Below are 14154 nucleotides of genomic sequence, written 5' to 3'. Positions count from 1 at the left end.
AGTATATATTATACATAATCAAAAGATCGCAGGTTCGAGTCCTTTTTTTTTTTTTTTTTTCAAACAAGGTTCCGATTTTATCTTTTTTTTTATTTAACCTCTAAAATATTAAAAGTTGTTATAAGTTGATTCAACTGGACCATTGTATTGTCAGATGTTTAATTCCACGGATTAAACGCCATAAAAACAAAAAAGTGTTTTCACAATGTCATCCCACGTAGAATTTTTTTTCTTGTTTTCCAGTGGATTACGCGTTTGAAATGAATGGTGGTGCTCATTCTTATGATAGAGCCATGATTTTTTGCAGGATGAATTATAGATATGAAGTTTTGGATCTTCAAACCAGTGTAGAGAAAATTTAATGTCCGGGTTACAGAAGTTTCAGCAACATTTTTATACTGTAATCTTAAATATGTATTTATTGGTGTGTAATGTACTAAAATACTGTCAGATTATCGTCGTCTTTGGTTTCCAGCTCCACTTTGGTCCACTTTGCCTGTAGTCAGACTACCCGGCTTACACAGTGGTATGTGTGTACTGGAAATCGCTTTCTCAGTGTTAGTCTATGGAATCCTATTCAGAGTCTCATCAACTTACTTTGGGAAAACCGCTGCTTCTCCACACATTACATGCGATTTGCCAGCAAAGCTGCCAACCAGTCATCAGTAGAGGAGGACTGGAGTGGCAATGAGAAGATGGCGATGGATAAGTGTTTAAATAGACTTGCACTACATAATTAGGACACATTACAGTCAAAAATTTGAGACTGACTTTTCTTTAAATGCCTAAACATAATTATTACTTACAAAGCCTCTGCTGCTTCTATGCAACCATTTCACTACAACTGGGGTAATGTGTTGTGCAAGAAATGTTGCCTGTGTGGAAGGGTTGTAAATGCTAAACTATTGTTTTGGTTTTTTTTGTTTTTTTTTGCCATTTTTCTTTTAGACTATTAAACCAGGAATCTGTCTTAGAGAAGCTTCAAGCAATGTGCGCATTGATCAGTTGAAAATCACCAAGGCTGACAGATGCTGTTCTGATTTGGAAAGCACCAGGCAGCGATGTACAGAACACAGAAGGGGGGTTTTGCAATCTGCACACACCTTACATACTTCTGAAGTAGCAAAAGAACCAAAAAGTCTGAAACAGCTGCTGGTTAGTATCTTATTTTCTCCAAAAAATTAAGTCAAAATACATTCTTATTAAATAAAATAACAATTGATTACTCTTTTTGCCAATATCAATAATGCAAAAGAGAAAGATCACTTTGCTTTAACCCCTTAGTGACGGAGCCAAATTTTTGAAATCTGACCAGTGCCACTTTATGTGGTAATAACTCTGCAACGCTTCAACAAATCCCAGTGATTTTTAGATTGTTTTTTTGTGACACATTATACTTTATGATAATGGTAAATTTAGGTCAATATGTTTTGTGTTTATAGAAAATATAAAAAATTTGAGAAAAATGTAAAAAAATTAGCAATTTTCAAAGTTTGAATGATTATCCCTTTAATCCAGATGGTCATACCACAGCAAACCATAAATAAATAATATTTCCCACATGACTGCTTTACATCAGCACCATTTGTAAAATGTTATTTTATTTTGTTAGCATTTTAGGAGGTTTAAAAAATGTAGCAGCAATTTTTCATTTTTTCAAGGAAATTTACATTTATTTTTTTTAGGGAACTATCCATGTTTGAATTGATTTTAGGGGTCTCGTATATTGGGAAACCCCCAAACGTGATACCATTTTAAAAACAGCACCCCCTAACACATTGAAAACTGCTGTCAGATAGTTTATTAACCCTTCAGGTGCTCTACAGGAATTAATGCAAAGTGGTATGACAGAAATGAAAATGTGTATTTTTACCACCTAAATGCCGGTAACTTCTGAACAGGTTACAACAGCCGACAGACTCTAAGGCCGCTATTTGGTCATAAATTGCCATCGCAAACATCAGGACCACACAATCATGATCTGAGGGCACCAATTGGGATAAAGAGGAAGCCCCCACACTCTGTTAACCATTTATAATGATGTAGTCACTATTGACAGCAGCATCTAAGGGGTTAAACAGATATGTACTGTGCCAACACTGATCGTGGCTGATACAGCAAGTTGTCAGCTATAGTGGACAGCCGACAGCTGCTGGATTGTCACCTGTATGGGGAGGATATTCTCTTACATCTCAGGTCAGTTAAAAGACGTATTGGCTGTCATTAAGGGGTTAACTTTTTCTTCTACTCTGATCCATTTTTGTCTTCGTGTGAAGATGCCTATACAAAAAAAGTGTATAGTTTTCATCCTGAAATGCAGTGATTCAAGTCAAGGGGAAGATGCCTTCTAGAGGTATTGTTCCTATATGCACTGCCTTTAAGCTGGAAATAAATGTGTGGGGTTAACAAGTTTTTTTTTTTTTATGGCATGCATTAAAACATGCTACTGATATAAAAACTTTAATTAAAAAAACTTTATGTAAAAACAGAATCACAGGATGGACATAAGCTGTTCGGTGTATTAAATGAGTGTAATACAAATGTGTACTACAGATTTGAGTCATAAATTTTTTTTAAGCTATTTTACATAGTGTTTAGCATTGCCGTTGGCCATGTTCATTTAAAGATGACCTGTCACCATTTTTCCCATTGCTGTCCTATTTATTAGTTTGTTGAATTTAGAGTAAAAAAAAAAAGGGGGGGGTTCTAAAAATATGGTCATTTTTACGTAATACACCTCATACCAGGGACATTCTATTGATGCTGAGGAAAAGAAAGGGAATTTCCAGCACGTCCATCCAGTGTAAGTAAAATATCCAAAATTTATTAGAACATTTTAAAAAAGTTTTAAAAAAGAGAGAGCGAGATCCTCTCTGCCTGGCGCGTTTCTGGCGCAACAAGGCGCCCTTAGTCATAGGAACTAATACCATATAGATGAACAGGTTTATATATAGCAAGGAACCAATCACACACATAGCAATCAATTACATTGAAGAAAGCTGCAGCTAAACACACATAACAAGACTTTTTTCTCCTTTATTTCAAATATATTGAAATTGCATAAATATATACTTTAAATTACCGCAAAATCTGTCAGTTCAATATATGTAAAAAAGATCATTCCTGTAATTCATACCGTGTGGATGTCTAGTATCTAAAGTTAGAATCCAAAAGGCTTCCCGCAGTGCTAATTGTTTCTTCCCTTCTCCACCTCTAGGTGACTGACTAACCCTTTCTATGCCAAAAAATAATCTGATAGGTCTCCTTTATGTACAGAAATAAAATGTTTCGTAGCCCCAGAATAACCTAAATTATTATTTATGTTCGCTATGTGTTCTGAAATTCTTTTTTTTTTTTTTTTTTCCTTGTGGTGTAACCTATATAGCAAATATTGCAAGCCTTAATAATAATAATAATAATTTTTATTTATATAGCGCCAACATATTCCGCAGCGCTTTACAAATTATAGAGGGGACTTGTACAGACAATAGACATTACAGCATAACAGAAATACAGTTCAAAACAGATACCAGGAGGAATGAGGGCCCTGCTCGCAAGCTTACAAACTATGAGGAAAAGGGGAGACACGAGAGGTGGATGGTAACAATTGCTATAGTTATTCGGACCGGCCATAGCGTAAGGCTCGGGTGTTCATGTAAAGCTGCATGAACCAGTTAACTGCCTAAGTATGTAGCAGTACAGACACAGAGGGCTATTAACTGCATAAAGTGAATGAGAACATGATGCGAGGAACCTGATTTTTTTTTTTGTTTTTGTTTTGTTTTTTTAAATAGGCCACACAGGGATCGTTAGGTTAATACATTGAGGCGGAAGGCCAGTCTGAACAAATGAGTTTTTAGGGTACGCTTAAAACTGTGGGGATTGGGGATTAATCGTATTAACCTAGGTAGTGCATTCCAAAGAATCGGCGCAGCACGTGTAAAGTCTTGGAGACGGGAGTGGGAGGTTCTGATTATTGAGGATGCTAACCTGAGGTCATTAGCGGAGCGGAGGGCACGGGTAGGGTGGTAGACTGAGACCAGAGAGGAGATGTAGGGTGGTGCTGAGCCATGGAGTGCTTTGTGGATGAGGGTAGTAGTTTTGTACTGGATTCTGGAGTGGATGTGGGGAGGAGTCAACATAACATCACCATATGGGGAACAGTCAAGATGACATTGTACAGGGAGGAGTCAACATGACATCATCATATGGGGAGGAGTCAATATGACATCACCATAGGAGGAGGAGTCAAGATGACATCACTATGGTGCCGTCAACATGAGGGGAGTTTCGTGCTGCTTTTCTTAATTCCTAACAAGTGCTTTTTTTGGAAAAACAATACAAATATGTAAAATGCTGGCTGAGCCTGTACTCCGGCAACTTCGCTACACATCCCTGAATATATTTTACCGCTGTGCGCAGTTTTTATCTTGACCGTGCAGGATACTAATATGCATTGATGCGCCAAATACCAGCACATCCGGCAGCGTCTGTTACTGCGATGCACGGGTTTATCTGCTTACCCTCCTGTAGTGTAATGCCGTGTGGCTAATCGGACTGATATAATAAGGGATGGCCCCATACACGTCCGAGGCGCCGGCTCCCCGCACAGAGAATGATTTATGGCTGCGGTTATATGGGAATCATCCTCTCACCCCAGCACTGTAGTCATCAGCTGCTTATTAGTTCCTGCACATGAAAAGGGGTTTGTTATGCAGTATATAACGTGGTCAGAATCACAATTAATAAATGATTTTATATTATAAGTAACATTGTGATTCGAGGAAAAGGTAGTTCTTTTGTTGTCTGCAAATTGGCAGACATTACATCTGTTACCAGAACATTTAAAAAAAAAAAAACTTTTATTGATAGCCATGATGTGGGAGTTTTTTTTCTGACGCACCATACTGGGAGACAAAATATTACCCAGTGTGCAAATATTTCCTAGCCACTACTCTGCATCCATTCTGAAGAATTGTGCATAAAGATTTGTCCTGATTGACTACAGGGAGATATTTAAGAATGATCTGTCTGATTTTTATTGTACTGACTGCTATAAGCGGTAGAGAAAGTAACCTGCGTTTCAGGAGCGGCAGTTGCATTTTTATTTTCAGAATACAATAAATCAGCAGGAATTTTGGAAACATTTTGGAAACATATCTGAATGCATGTCTTATATTGGATTGTTTATATCCCCTATCAAGTAACCTATTAGAAATAAGACGACTTTCCTTGTGGAAATTTTCCTCACTAGAGCAAATTCTTCTCGCTCTCGTGAGCTCACCCCTAGGAATGGCATGAATGGTATGTCGAGGGTGTGCGCTTGAAGACATCAGGATCGTGTTACTAGAATTGTCTTTTCTATAAAAAGAAGTATTAACCCTATGTGTTGTGTTGCTACCTGTAAGGAGCACATCCAAAAATGAAACCTCGTCCGATGGAATGCCGCTGGTGAAACGCAGGTTGCATTTATTGTCATTCAAATAGAACATGAAATCAGAAAATTTAGTCACATCCCTCTGCCAAATTAGCAGGATATCATCCACATATCTCCCATACCAATTAAGGTATGGGAGAAATGGATTATCTTCTGTGAATATGAAGATAACCAGAAGATAATCCATTTCTCCCATACCTTAATTGGTATGGGAGATATGTGGATGATATCCTGCTAATTTGGCAGGGGGACCTGACCGCTCATGTGACCGCGATGTCATCGAAGGTCCTTCACTCTCTGCATTCTTAGAAACGGAGGCAGACGCTAGCAGTGCTGTGAGCCAGTGGCCGTCCGAGGGTGAGTATATCCATGTTTTTTACTTTTATTCTTTATTTTTTACATGAATATGGATCCCAGGGCCTGAAGGAGAGTCTCCTCTCCTCCAGACCCTGGGAACCACACGCCGACATCCAGGATCACTCCCTTCACACGCCGTACCTGGCGTATAAGACGACCCCCGACTCTTGGGACAATTTTTAGGGGTCAAAAAGTAGTCTTATACGCCGGAAAATACGGTACCTTTTCCTCGAATCACAATGTTACCTATAATATAAATCATTTATTAATTGTGATTCTGACCACGTTATATACTGCATAAAATGTAAGGCTTGCAATATTTGCTATATAGGTTACACCACAAGGAAAATCAAAAAAAGAATTTCAGAACACATAGCAAATATAAATAACAATAATTTAGGTTATTCTGGGGCAACAAAACATTTTATTTCTGTACATAAAGGAGACCAATCAGATTATTTTTTGGCATAGAAAGGGTTAGTCAGTCACCTAGAGGTGGAGATTGGAAGAAACAATTAGCACTGCAGGAAGCCTTTTGGATTCTAACTTTAGACACTAAACATCCACACGGTATGAATTACAGGAATGATCTTTTTTACATATATTGAACTGACAGATATATTTTGCGGTAATTTAAAGTGTATATTTATGCAATTTCAATATATTTGAAATAAGGAGAAAAATTATTAAGTGTGTTTAGCTGCAGCTTTCTTCAATGTAATTGATTGCTATGTTTGTGATTGGTTCCTTGCTATATATAAACCTGTTCATCTATATGGTATTAGTTCCTAAGACTAAGGGCGCCGTGGTGCGCCAGAAACGCGTCAGGCAGAGAGGGTCTCTCTCTTTTTTAAAACCGTTTTTTAAAATTTTGGATATTTTACTTACACTGGATGGACGTGCTGGAAATTCCCTTTCTTTTCCTCTACTTCAGCTCAAATCACCAGCAGGTACGGCACCCACCAGCTACATTTATTTGCAACGGCTTACAGATGCGTGTCAAGCTCCAACCCTTCCCTCTCCCCCCTCCTCTCTTTTTCGAACCTTCTGTTGATACAGGGGCCCGAAGGGCATAAGGTCTCACTTCCTCCTCCTAAGTAGGTGGAATTTTGCATCATGATGACCTACCAGACTGTAAAGGACCCATATACTGCTCTTGCACATGGACTCTGTCTGTGTCTGCCCCTTCCCAGTATGATGATTTTTGTGATCCTTTACCAAAAGTACGTTGCCTACAATATTCTGTAGGAGGGTGTTTTTACGTTGCTCTGCGCAATAACCTTATGTAGGTTTTCACCTTTTTTTTTTATCTGATTTTGTCCAGAGAAAATCGTCCTTCTTAGAGTATAACTCTTAAATTCTGAAATTTTGCACAAGTAAATGTGGCATGTAAAAGTTTTGACACCCCTGGTCAAAATTACTTTGTCAAGGTCAAGCTGAGGATGAAATGATCTATAACTGGCCTAAAGTTATAGATTATACATTTCCTATGTATTTTAAGCAAGAAATATTTGTTGGTTTTTTTTTTATTAAAAAAAAATTACAAAAAGGAAAAGGGGTTGATGCAAAAGTTTGGGCACCCTTGAAGATCTTTCTGAACTTTGACCAAGGTTTCAGATATTAACTCCTTTCTGCCATCTGACCTACTATCCTGGCCATGTGGGCTGGGCTCATCTGACCACGGACGGGATAATACGTCATCGGCGCGCATGGGTGGTGTGCGGCTAGGTATCAGCTGATTCTCACAGCTGACACCAGGCACAAAGTGCCAAGAGCGGTCACTGATCGCTCTCTGCACTTTAACCCCCAGAACACTGCGATCAAACAGGATTGCAGTGTTCCTCTGCCGGTAGAGGCATAGAGAAGCGTGGTCCTGAGGTTCTCCTTTCAGACCCCCGGCTCTAAGATGGCCAAGGGGTCCTGCAGGGAGGTAGCTTCTCGGTGCCTTCTGACAGCAGGCATCGGCAAGCCTCCTTCACTGCCTGTCAGAACGCTGATCTGATACAGTGCAGTGCAGTGTCAGATCAGTGATCTGACTTCATATAGTGATGTCCCATCCTGGGACAATGTAAAAAAGTTTTGTTTTTTTTTAAATATTAGCATGTGTAAAAATATATATTTTTTTAAAATTCCTAAATAAAGGAAAAAAAGGAAACCTTTTTCCAATAAATACATTTCTTTATGTAAATAAAAGTACACATATTTAGTATCGCCGCGTCCGTAACGACCCGACCTATAAAACTATCCCACTAACCCCTTTAGTGAACTCCATAAAAAAGGCAAAATAACACTGCTTCCCTTCCAAACTCTGCCATGCGCCCAAACAGTGGTTTACCTGCATATATGGGATGTCTGCTCAGGACAAATTATACAACTTTTGGGTCCAATTTCTCCTGTTACCCTTGGTAAAATAAAACAAAAATTGGATCTGAAGTACATTTTTTTTTTTGTGAAAAAGATAAATGTTCATTTTTTTTTTTTTTTTTTTAAACATTCCAAAAATTCCTATGAAGCACTTGAAGGATTAATAAACTTCTTGAATGTGGTTTTGAGCACCTTGAGGGGTGCAGTTTTTAGAATGGTGTCACTTTTGGTTATTTTTGGTGTTGTAAAAATGCGAAATCGCTGGTCGACTTTTAACCCTTATAACTTCCTAACAAAAAAAGTTTTTTCCAAAATTGTGCTGTTTTCACGCAAGTCTTATCAAAGAAATATTGCCACTAGCATGAAATACAGTATGTCACGGGAAAAAAATGACAGAATCACCATGATCCATGGATGCGTTCCAAAGTTATTACCTCATAAAGGGACAGTGGTCAGAATTGTAAGGCTATGTGCACACGATGCGGATTTTGCTGCGGGTCCGCAGCAGTTTCCCATGAGTTTACAGTACAATGTAAACCTATGGGAAACCGAAAACGCTGTGCCCATGCTGCGGAATAAAACGCGCGGAAACACAGCGGTTTACATTCCGCAGCATGTCAATTCTTTGTGCGGATCTGCAGCAATTTTGCACCTGCTCCATATTATAAAACCGCAGGTGTAAAACTGCAGTGGAATCCGCACAAAAAATTTGGTAAATCCGCAAGAAAAACCCAGTGTTTTTGCCCTGCAGACTTATTAAATCCGTTGCTGAAAAATCCGCAGGGGACCATTCTACGTGTGCACATACCCTTAAAATTGGCTCGGTCATTAACATCCAAACTACCTTCTGGGGTAAAGGGTTAATTAGCCAGTTGGGGTTATGGCTTCTTCACCATCATTGATGGGAAAGGCCGGGTGATGCAAATTTCTCAGCTTTATGAAAACCCAGCCTCCTCTATGTGCCAAAAATAAAACATGGTTCTTCTAGGCAGCTGTCTAGGACTCTGAAAATGATAGAGGCCCACAAAGCAGGAGAAGGCTATAAGATAGCACAGCTTTTTCAAGTTGCCCTTGCCTCTGTTCGAAATGTAATTAAGAAATAGCAGTTAACAGGAACAGGGGAAGTCAAGATAAGGTCTGGAAGACCAAACAACATTTCAATGAGAGCTGCTAGGATTGCTAGAGAGGCAAATCAGAACCCTCACTTGACTGCAAAAGATTTTCAGAAACTTTAGTAGACACTGGAGTTGTGGTATATTGTTCTTCTGTTCATAGACACCTGCACCAATATGGCCTTCAAGGAAAAATCATCAATAGAAAACCTCTCGTTCTCTCCAGAAAACTCATTTTTGCAAGTATGCAAAAGAACATCTAAACAAGCCTGGTGCATTCTGGAAATAAGTCCTGTGGACCAGTGAGGATAAAATAGAACTCTTTGGCCACAATAATCAAAAGTATGTGCAGTAAAAAATGGTCACAGAATTTCAGGAAAAGAACATCTCACCAAACATTAGGCATGGGGGTGCATCAATCATGCTTTAACATTGTGTTGCAGCCAAAGGCATAGGGAACGTTTCACGGGTAGAGGGAAGAATGAAATTTAAATAAATTTTTGATGCAAACAATGCTACCTCAGTCCAGAGCCTTTTACCTAGCCAAATCAGTTCTCATGCTGCGCACTAACGAGGGCCAACAGCCCGAAACACCGTGTCTGCGAATTGAGATACTGATTTAGCTCTTATCCAAAGTCATATTGCATGACTCGTTAAAGGGTTGATTGTGACTTGTAGGATCACTACTTCCAATGGCAAATGAGCTTTAATGGGGATAAATGTAAGGTCATGCACTTGGGTAGAAGTAATAAGATGTATAATTATGTGCTTAATTCTAAAACTCTGGGCAAAACCGTCAATTAAAAAGACCTGGGTGGATGGGTGGATGACTAACTAATATTCAGTGGCCAGTGTCAGGCAGCTGCTACAAAGGCAAATAAAATAATGGGATGCATTAAAAGAGGCATAGATGCTCCTGAGGAGGACATCATTTTACCTCTATACAAGTCACTAGTTCGACCACACTTAGAATACTGTGCACAGTTCTCGTCTCCGGTGTATAAGAAAGACATAGCTGAACTGGAGCGGGTGCAGAGAAGAGCGACCAAGGTTATTAGAGGACTGGGGAGTCTGCAATACCAAGATAGGTTATTACACTTGGGGCTATTTAGTTTGGAAAAAGGAAGACTAAGGGGTGATCTTATTTTAATGTATAAATATGAGGGGACAGTACAAAGACCTTTCTGATGATCTTTTTAATCATAGACCTGAAACAGGGACAAGGGGGCATCCTCTACGTTTGGAGGAAAAAAGGTTTAAGCATAATAAGACGCGGATTCTTTACTGTAAGAGCAGTGAGACTATGGAACACTCTGCCGTATGATGTTGTAATGAGTGATTCGTTACTTAAATTTAAGAGGGGACTGGATACCTTTCTGGAAAAGTATAATGTTACAGGGTATATACACTAGATTCCTTGATAGGGCGTTGATCCAGGGAGCTAGTCTGATTGCCGTATGTGGAGTCGGGAAGGAATTTTTTTCCCCAATGTGGAGCTTTCTCTTGGCCACATGGGGTTTTTTTTGCCTTCCTCTGAATCAACATGTTAGGGCATGTTAGGTTAGGCTATGGGTTGAACTAGATGGACTTATAGTCTTCCTTCAACCTTAATAACTATGTAACTATGTAATAGCTGGCGCTATAGAGTTAAAGTCCTCTTTTTCTCTGAAGAGGCAATTTGCATGATGCAAACAACACCATCTATATAAAATCTGAAATTGAAGGATGGCTTCTACAAATGGATAATGATCCTAAACACACATCAAAATCCACAATAGACTACCTCAAAAGGCGCAAGCTGAAGATTTTACAATCATTTTACAATGATACAGTCCCCTGATCTGAATATTATTGAAAATCTGTGGCTCGACCTCAAAATATTAGTGCATGCAAGACGACCCGGGAATATCACAGAACTGGAAGAATTTTCCAAAGAAAAATGGATGAAAATCCCTCAAACAAGAATTAAGACTCTTGTCTGGCTACAAAAAGCGTTTGCAAGCTGTGATACTTTCAAATGAGGATGCTACTAGGTACTTAAAAGGCAGGGTGCCCAAACTTTTGCTTCAGCCCATTTTCCTTTTTCAGTTTTTAAAAGGTAACGGATGACCTATTATGCACAAAGGAAATGTCATCTTTAACTTTTTAGGCCTTTTTAGAGATCATTTTATCTTCAACTTGCTTAACTGTTTACAATAACAGTAATTTTCAACAAGGGTGCCCAAACTTTTACATGCTACTGTAACTGGTTTCAGAACAATTTTACATTTCCCAGTGTAGTAAAAATTATCTTTATTTGTTGGTGAATTACAGATATTTGTCACATGCTCTAAAGATTTGTTTTTTGAATTTATATGTGATGTTTGTCATCAGGATGAATCAGAATGCACTTCAGAAGAGGAAGATGGGCTTTCTCAAGATGAAATCCAGACCTTTATGGCAAACAACCAGTTATTTTACAGCAAGCGTCAGCAGTTCAGGCAGTATCTGAAGGAAAAATTTAACAAATACTGTCTTCTACATGATCACAAGAATGCTTTATGCAGTAGCTTGTTGGCAACAGCAGGAGCATTTTAACATAATAAAGAATAACCACTGCTGTCTTTGGTTATATCAGTTAAATCTTGCGTTGTCTGTGTTTTTGATTATATTTTTTTTATAATTTGATCTGCAAGTTAATTTTTACCAGATTTTTTTTCCCTTTATTTTTTTTTCTGTTTAAGTTTATAAGTCAGAAGTAAGTACATTTTGACTTTTGGTACTTGTAATTTCTTAAGTCTCTTCACAAGCTTAACCCTGTCACTGGTGTTTCTTGGTTTATTTTAAAGATTTCTGGTTTATTTCAAAGTTTTCCTTAATACCTCATGCTTTCAAAGTTTAGCATAAAATTATTGTAATAGTAAGTTTTATTCCAAACAGCAATGAGCAGAGTATACCGTTTAATAAAGCAGACATCCAGTTGCTGAATGATTTGGATGTGATAATGTTTAAGTGCAATGTGCAGACCCGAAAAATAAAGAATATTTATTAATATGCAAAGTGTTAATTTTTATATTTCTGCTTGTCCTAGCTTAATTTTCACTACACCTGTACAAGAACTCATTTATGAGACTATCTTCACTCACACCAAGAACAGGAAACTGTATAAGGCCTCTTTCAGACATCAGTATGTCCAGTACGGTGTGGTGACAGTTTTCAGACGTATCGGAGAACTTACACAAGTAGACCCATTCAAGTGAATGGGTTTGTGCACGTCAGTGTGTTTCCAAGGACTGTGTGTCCATGGGCAAAATACATTAACATGTCCAGTTTTTTACCAGCAGCACTGAGAGCAAAACGTCTTTCACACGTGTCATCTGTGTGACACGTCGCGGTGAATGAGAAGCAGCTGTACAGTTAGCGCTGTTACCCGGCGCCAGGTGCTGAACACCGCTCGCATCATTCTCCCCTGCTCTGCCAGTAAGCAGGGGAGAATGATGTTATATTCAACTGATAAGTGGGAGCAGGCGACAGTTGATGGGAATATTACCCCCATCATCCTACACCTGCTGCAGCTAATAAGTGAGAGCATGCACCAGCTGATAGGAGTAAGTATTCATCAGCTGACTTTCCTAGTAGACTTTGGTCTTGAAAAAAATACAGTGGACCTACACCAGCAGAGGCCATGGTTCCCCAAACCATCACTGATTGTGGAAACTTTACACTAGACCTAAAGCAGCTTGGATTGTGTGCCTCTCCACTCTTCCTCCAGACTCTGGGACCTTGATTTTCAAATGAAACGCAAAATTTACTTAAATCTGAAAACACATTGGACCACTGAGCAATATTGATGAGTGAGCAATAAAATGCTTGGGTGCTCGTTGCTCAGGTGGAGCAAATTGGAATACTCGGGTACTGGACCCGAGCAACGAGCCCAATACAAGTCTATGGGAAACCCGAGTTTTACTGCGATCCCCCCAGCGGTCATTTTAAGGTCTAAAAACGTCAGAAAATGATGGAAACACTGCTCAAATGACACAGGAACATCATGGGGATCACCCCTGGAAGCATTTCTGACTCCTAGGTCAAAGCTGTAAGCAATGTCAGAGTTTTACGCCATTTTTACAGGTGCACAAAAAAAAGTAACCAAAATGGATTTTGCTGGGAAATATGTTAAGGTACATCCTTTCTAGGCTAATGACTTGTATATAAGGCAAAATAATTTACCCCAGACCAAAATGTTCCTCCCTCACTTGGCTATGTTCACACGTTTTTCAACTTTAACATTGCTTTCGGGTGTGGGGTGCCTGCACACTGGTGCTTTTACGTTGATTGGTATGTATATTTCATACATCTGCCTCATTTGCTGATACTTGCTACTGGCATTATGTGTAATGATGGTACCGACCTATTGATGAGGATTCTATATGGGCAGTATTTGTTATTACCATTGACATAATTTTCTTGCACCCACCGCTGTTCCTTTTTTGTACGTGCTGAGGGTAGCACGGGGACTATTTCTATCTGCTGTCTTTTAGCCTGTTGTGATTAATAAAGATTTTTTGTATTTTGCACATATTTGGACTTTCGACTGCGTTTGTATGGATAGTTTTTTCAACCAATACAAATGCATTCACTGGGAAATGTCATTGTAACATTTAACAACCCTAGCTGGCCATGTGGTGTGTGACACAAAGGCCGGAGTTACACTACAGTGAGATACGGATGAGTCTCGCTGGTTAAAAGCAAGCTCTGGCACCGGCACTCCGGAGCAGAGCGTGCAGCTCCCATGTATTGCTATGCGGCCACACGCTCCGCTCTGGAGTGCCGGTGCCAGAGCTTGCTTTAAACCAGCGAGACTTGGCCGTATCTCGCTGTGTGTGATCCCGGCCAAAAGGAGACACA

The 14154-nt window shown here is 39.2% G+C and overlaps 1 protein-coding gene across 6 annotated transcripts in view; it reads left to right on the top strand.

Moving 5' to 3' along the window:
* GGNBP2 (gametogenetin binding protein 2) overlaps positions 1-12303 on the top strand; it is a 288037-nt gene extending 275734 nt beyond the window's left edge. For all 6 annotated transcript variants that reach the window (XM_069756544.1, XM_069756542.1, XM_069756543.1 and 3 more), the window contains 2 exons: positions 949-1155; positions 11644-12303. In XM_069756544.1, coding sequence (XP_069612645.1) covers positions 949-1155; positions 11644-11847 — 411 coding nt within the window. In that variant the 3' untranslated portion in view covers positions 11848-12303. The remainder of the gene's footprint in view (positions 1-948; positions 1156-11643) is intronic.
* Positions 12304-14154: the final 1851 nt, after the last annotated feature.

Source organism: Ranitomeya imitator, chromosome 3 (genome assembly GCF_032444005.1).
Source record: "Ranitomeya imitator isolate aRanImi1 chromosome 3, aRanImi1.pri, whole genome shotgun sequence".
Lineage (NCBI taxonomy): Eukaryota > Metazoa > Chordata > Amphibia > Anura > Dendrobatidae > Ranitomeya > Ranitomeya imitator.
This window is presented reverse-complemented; position numbering and strand designations above follow the sequence as displayed.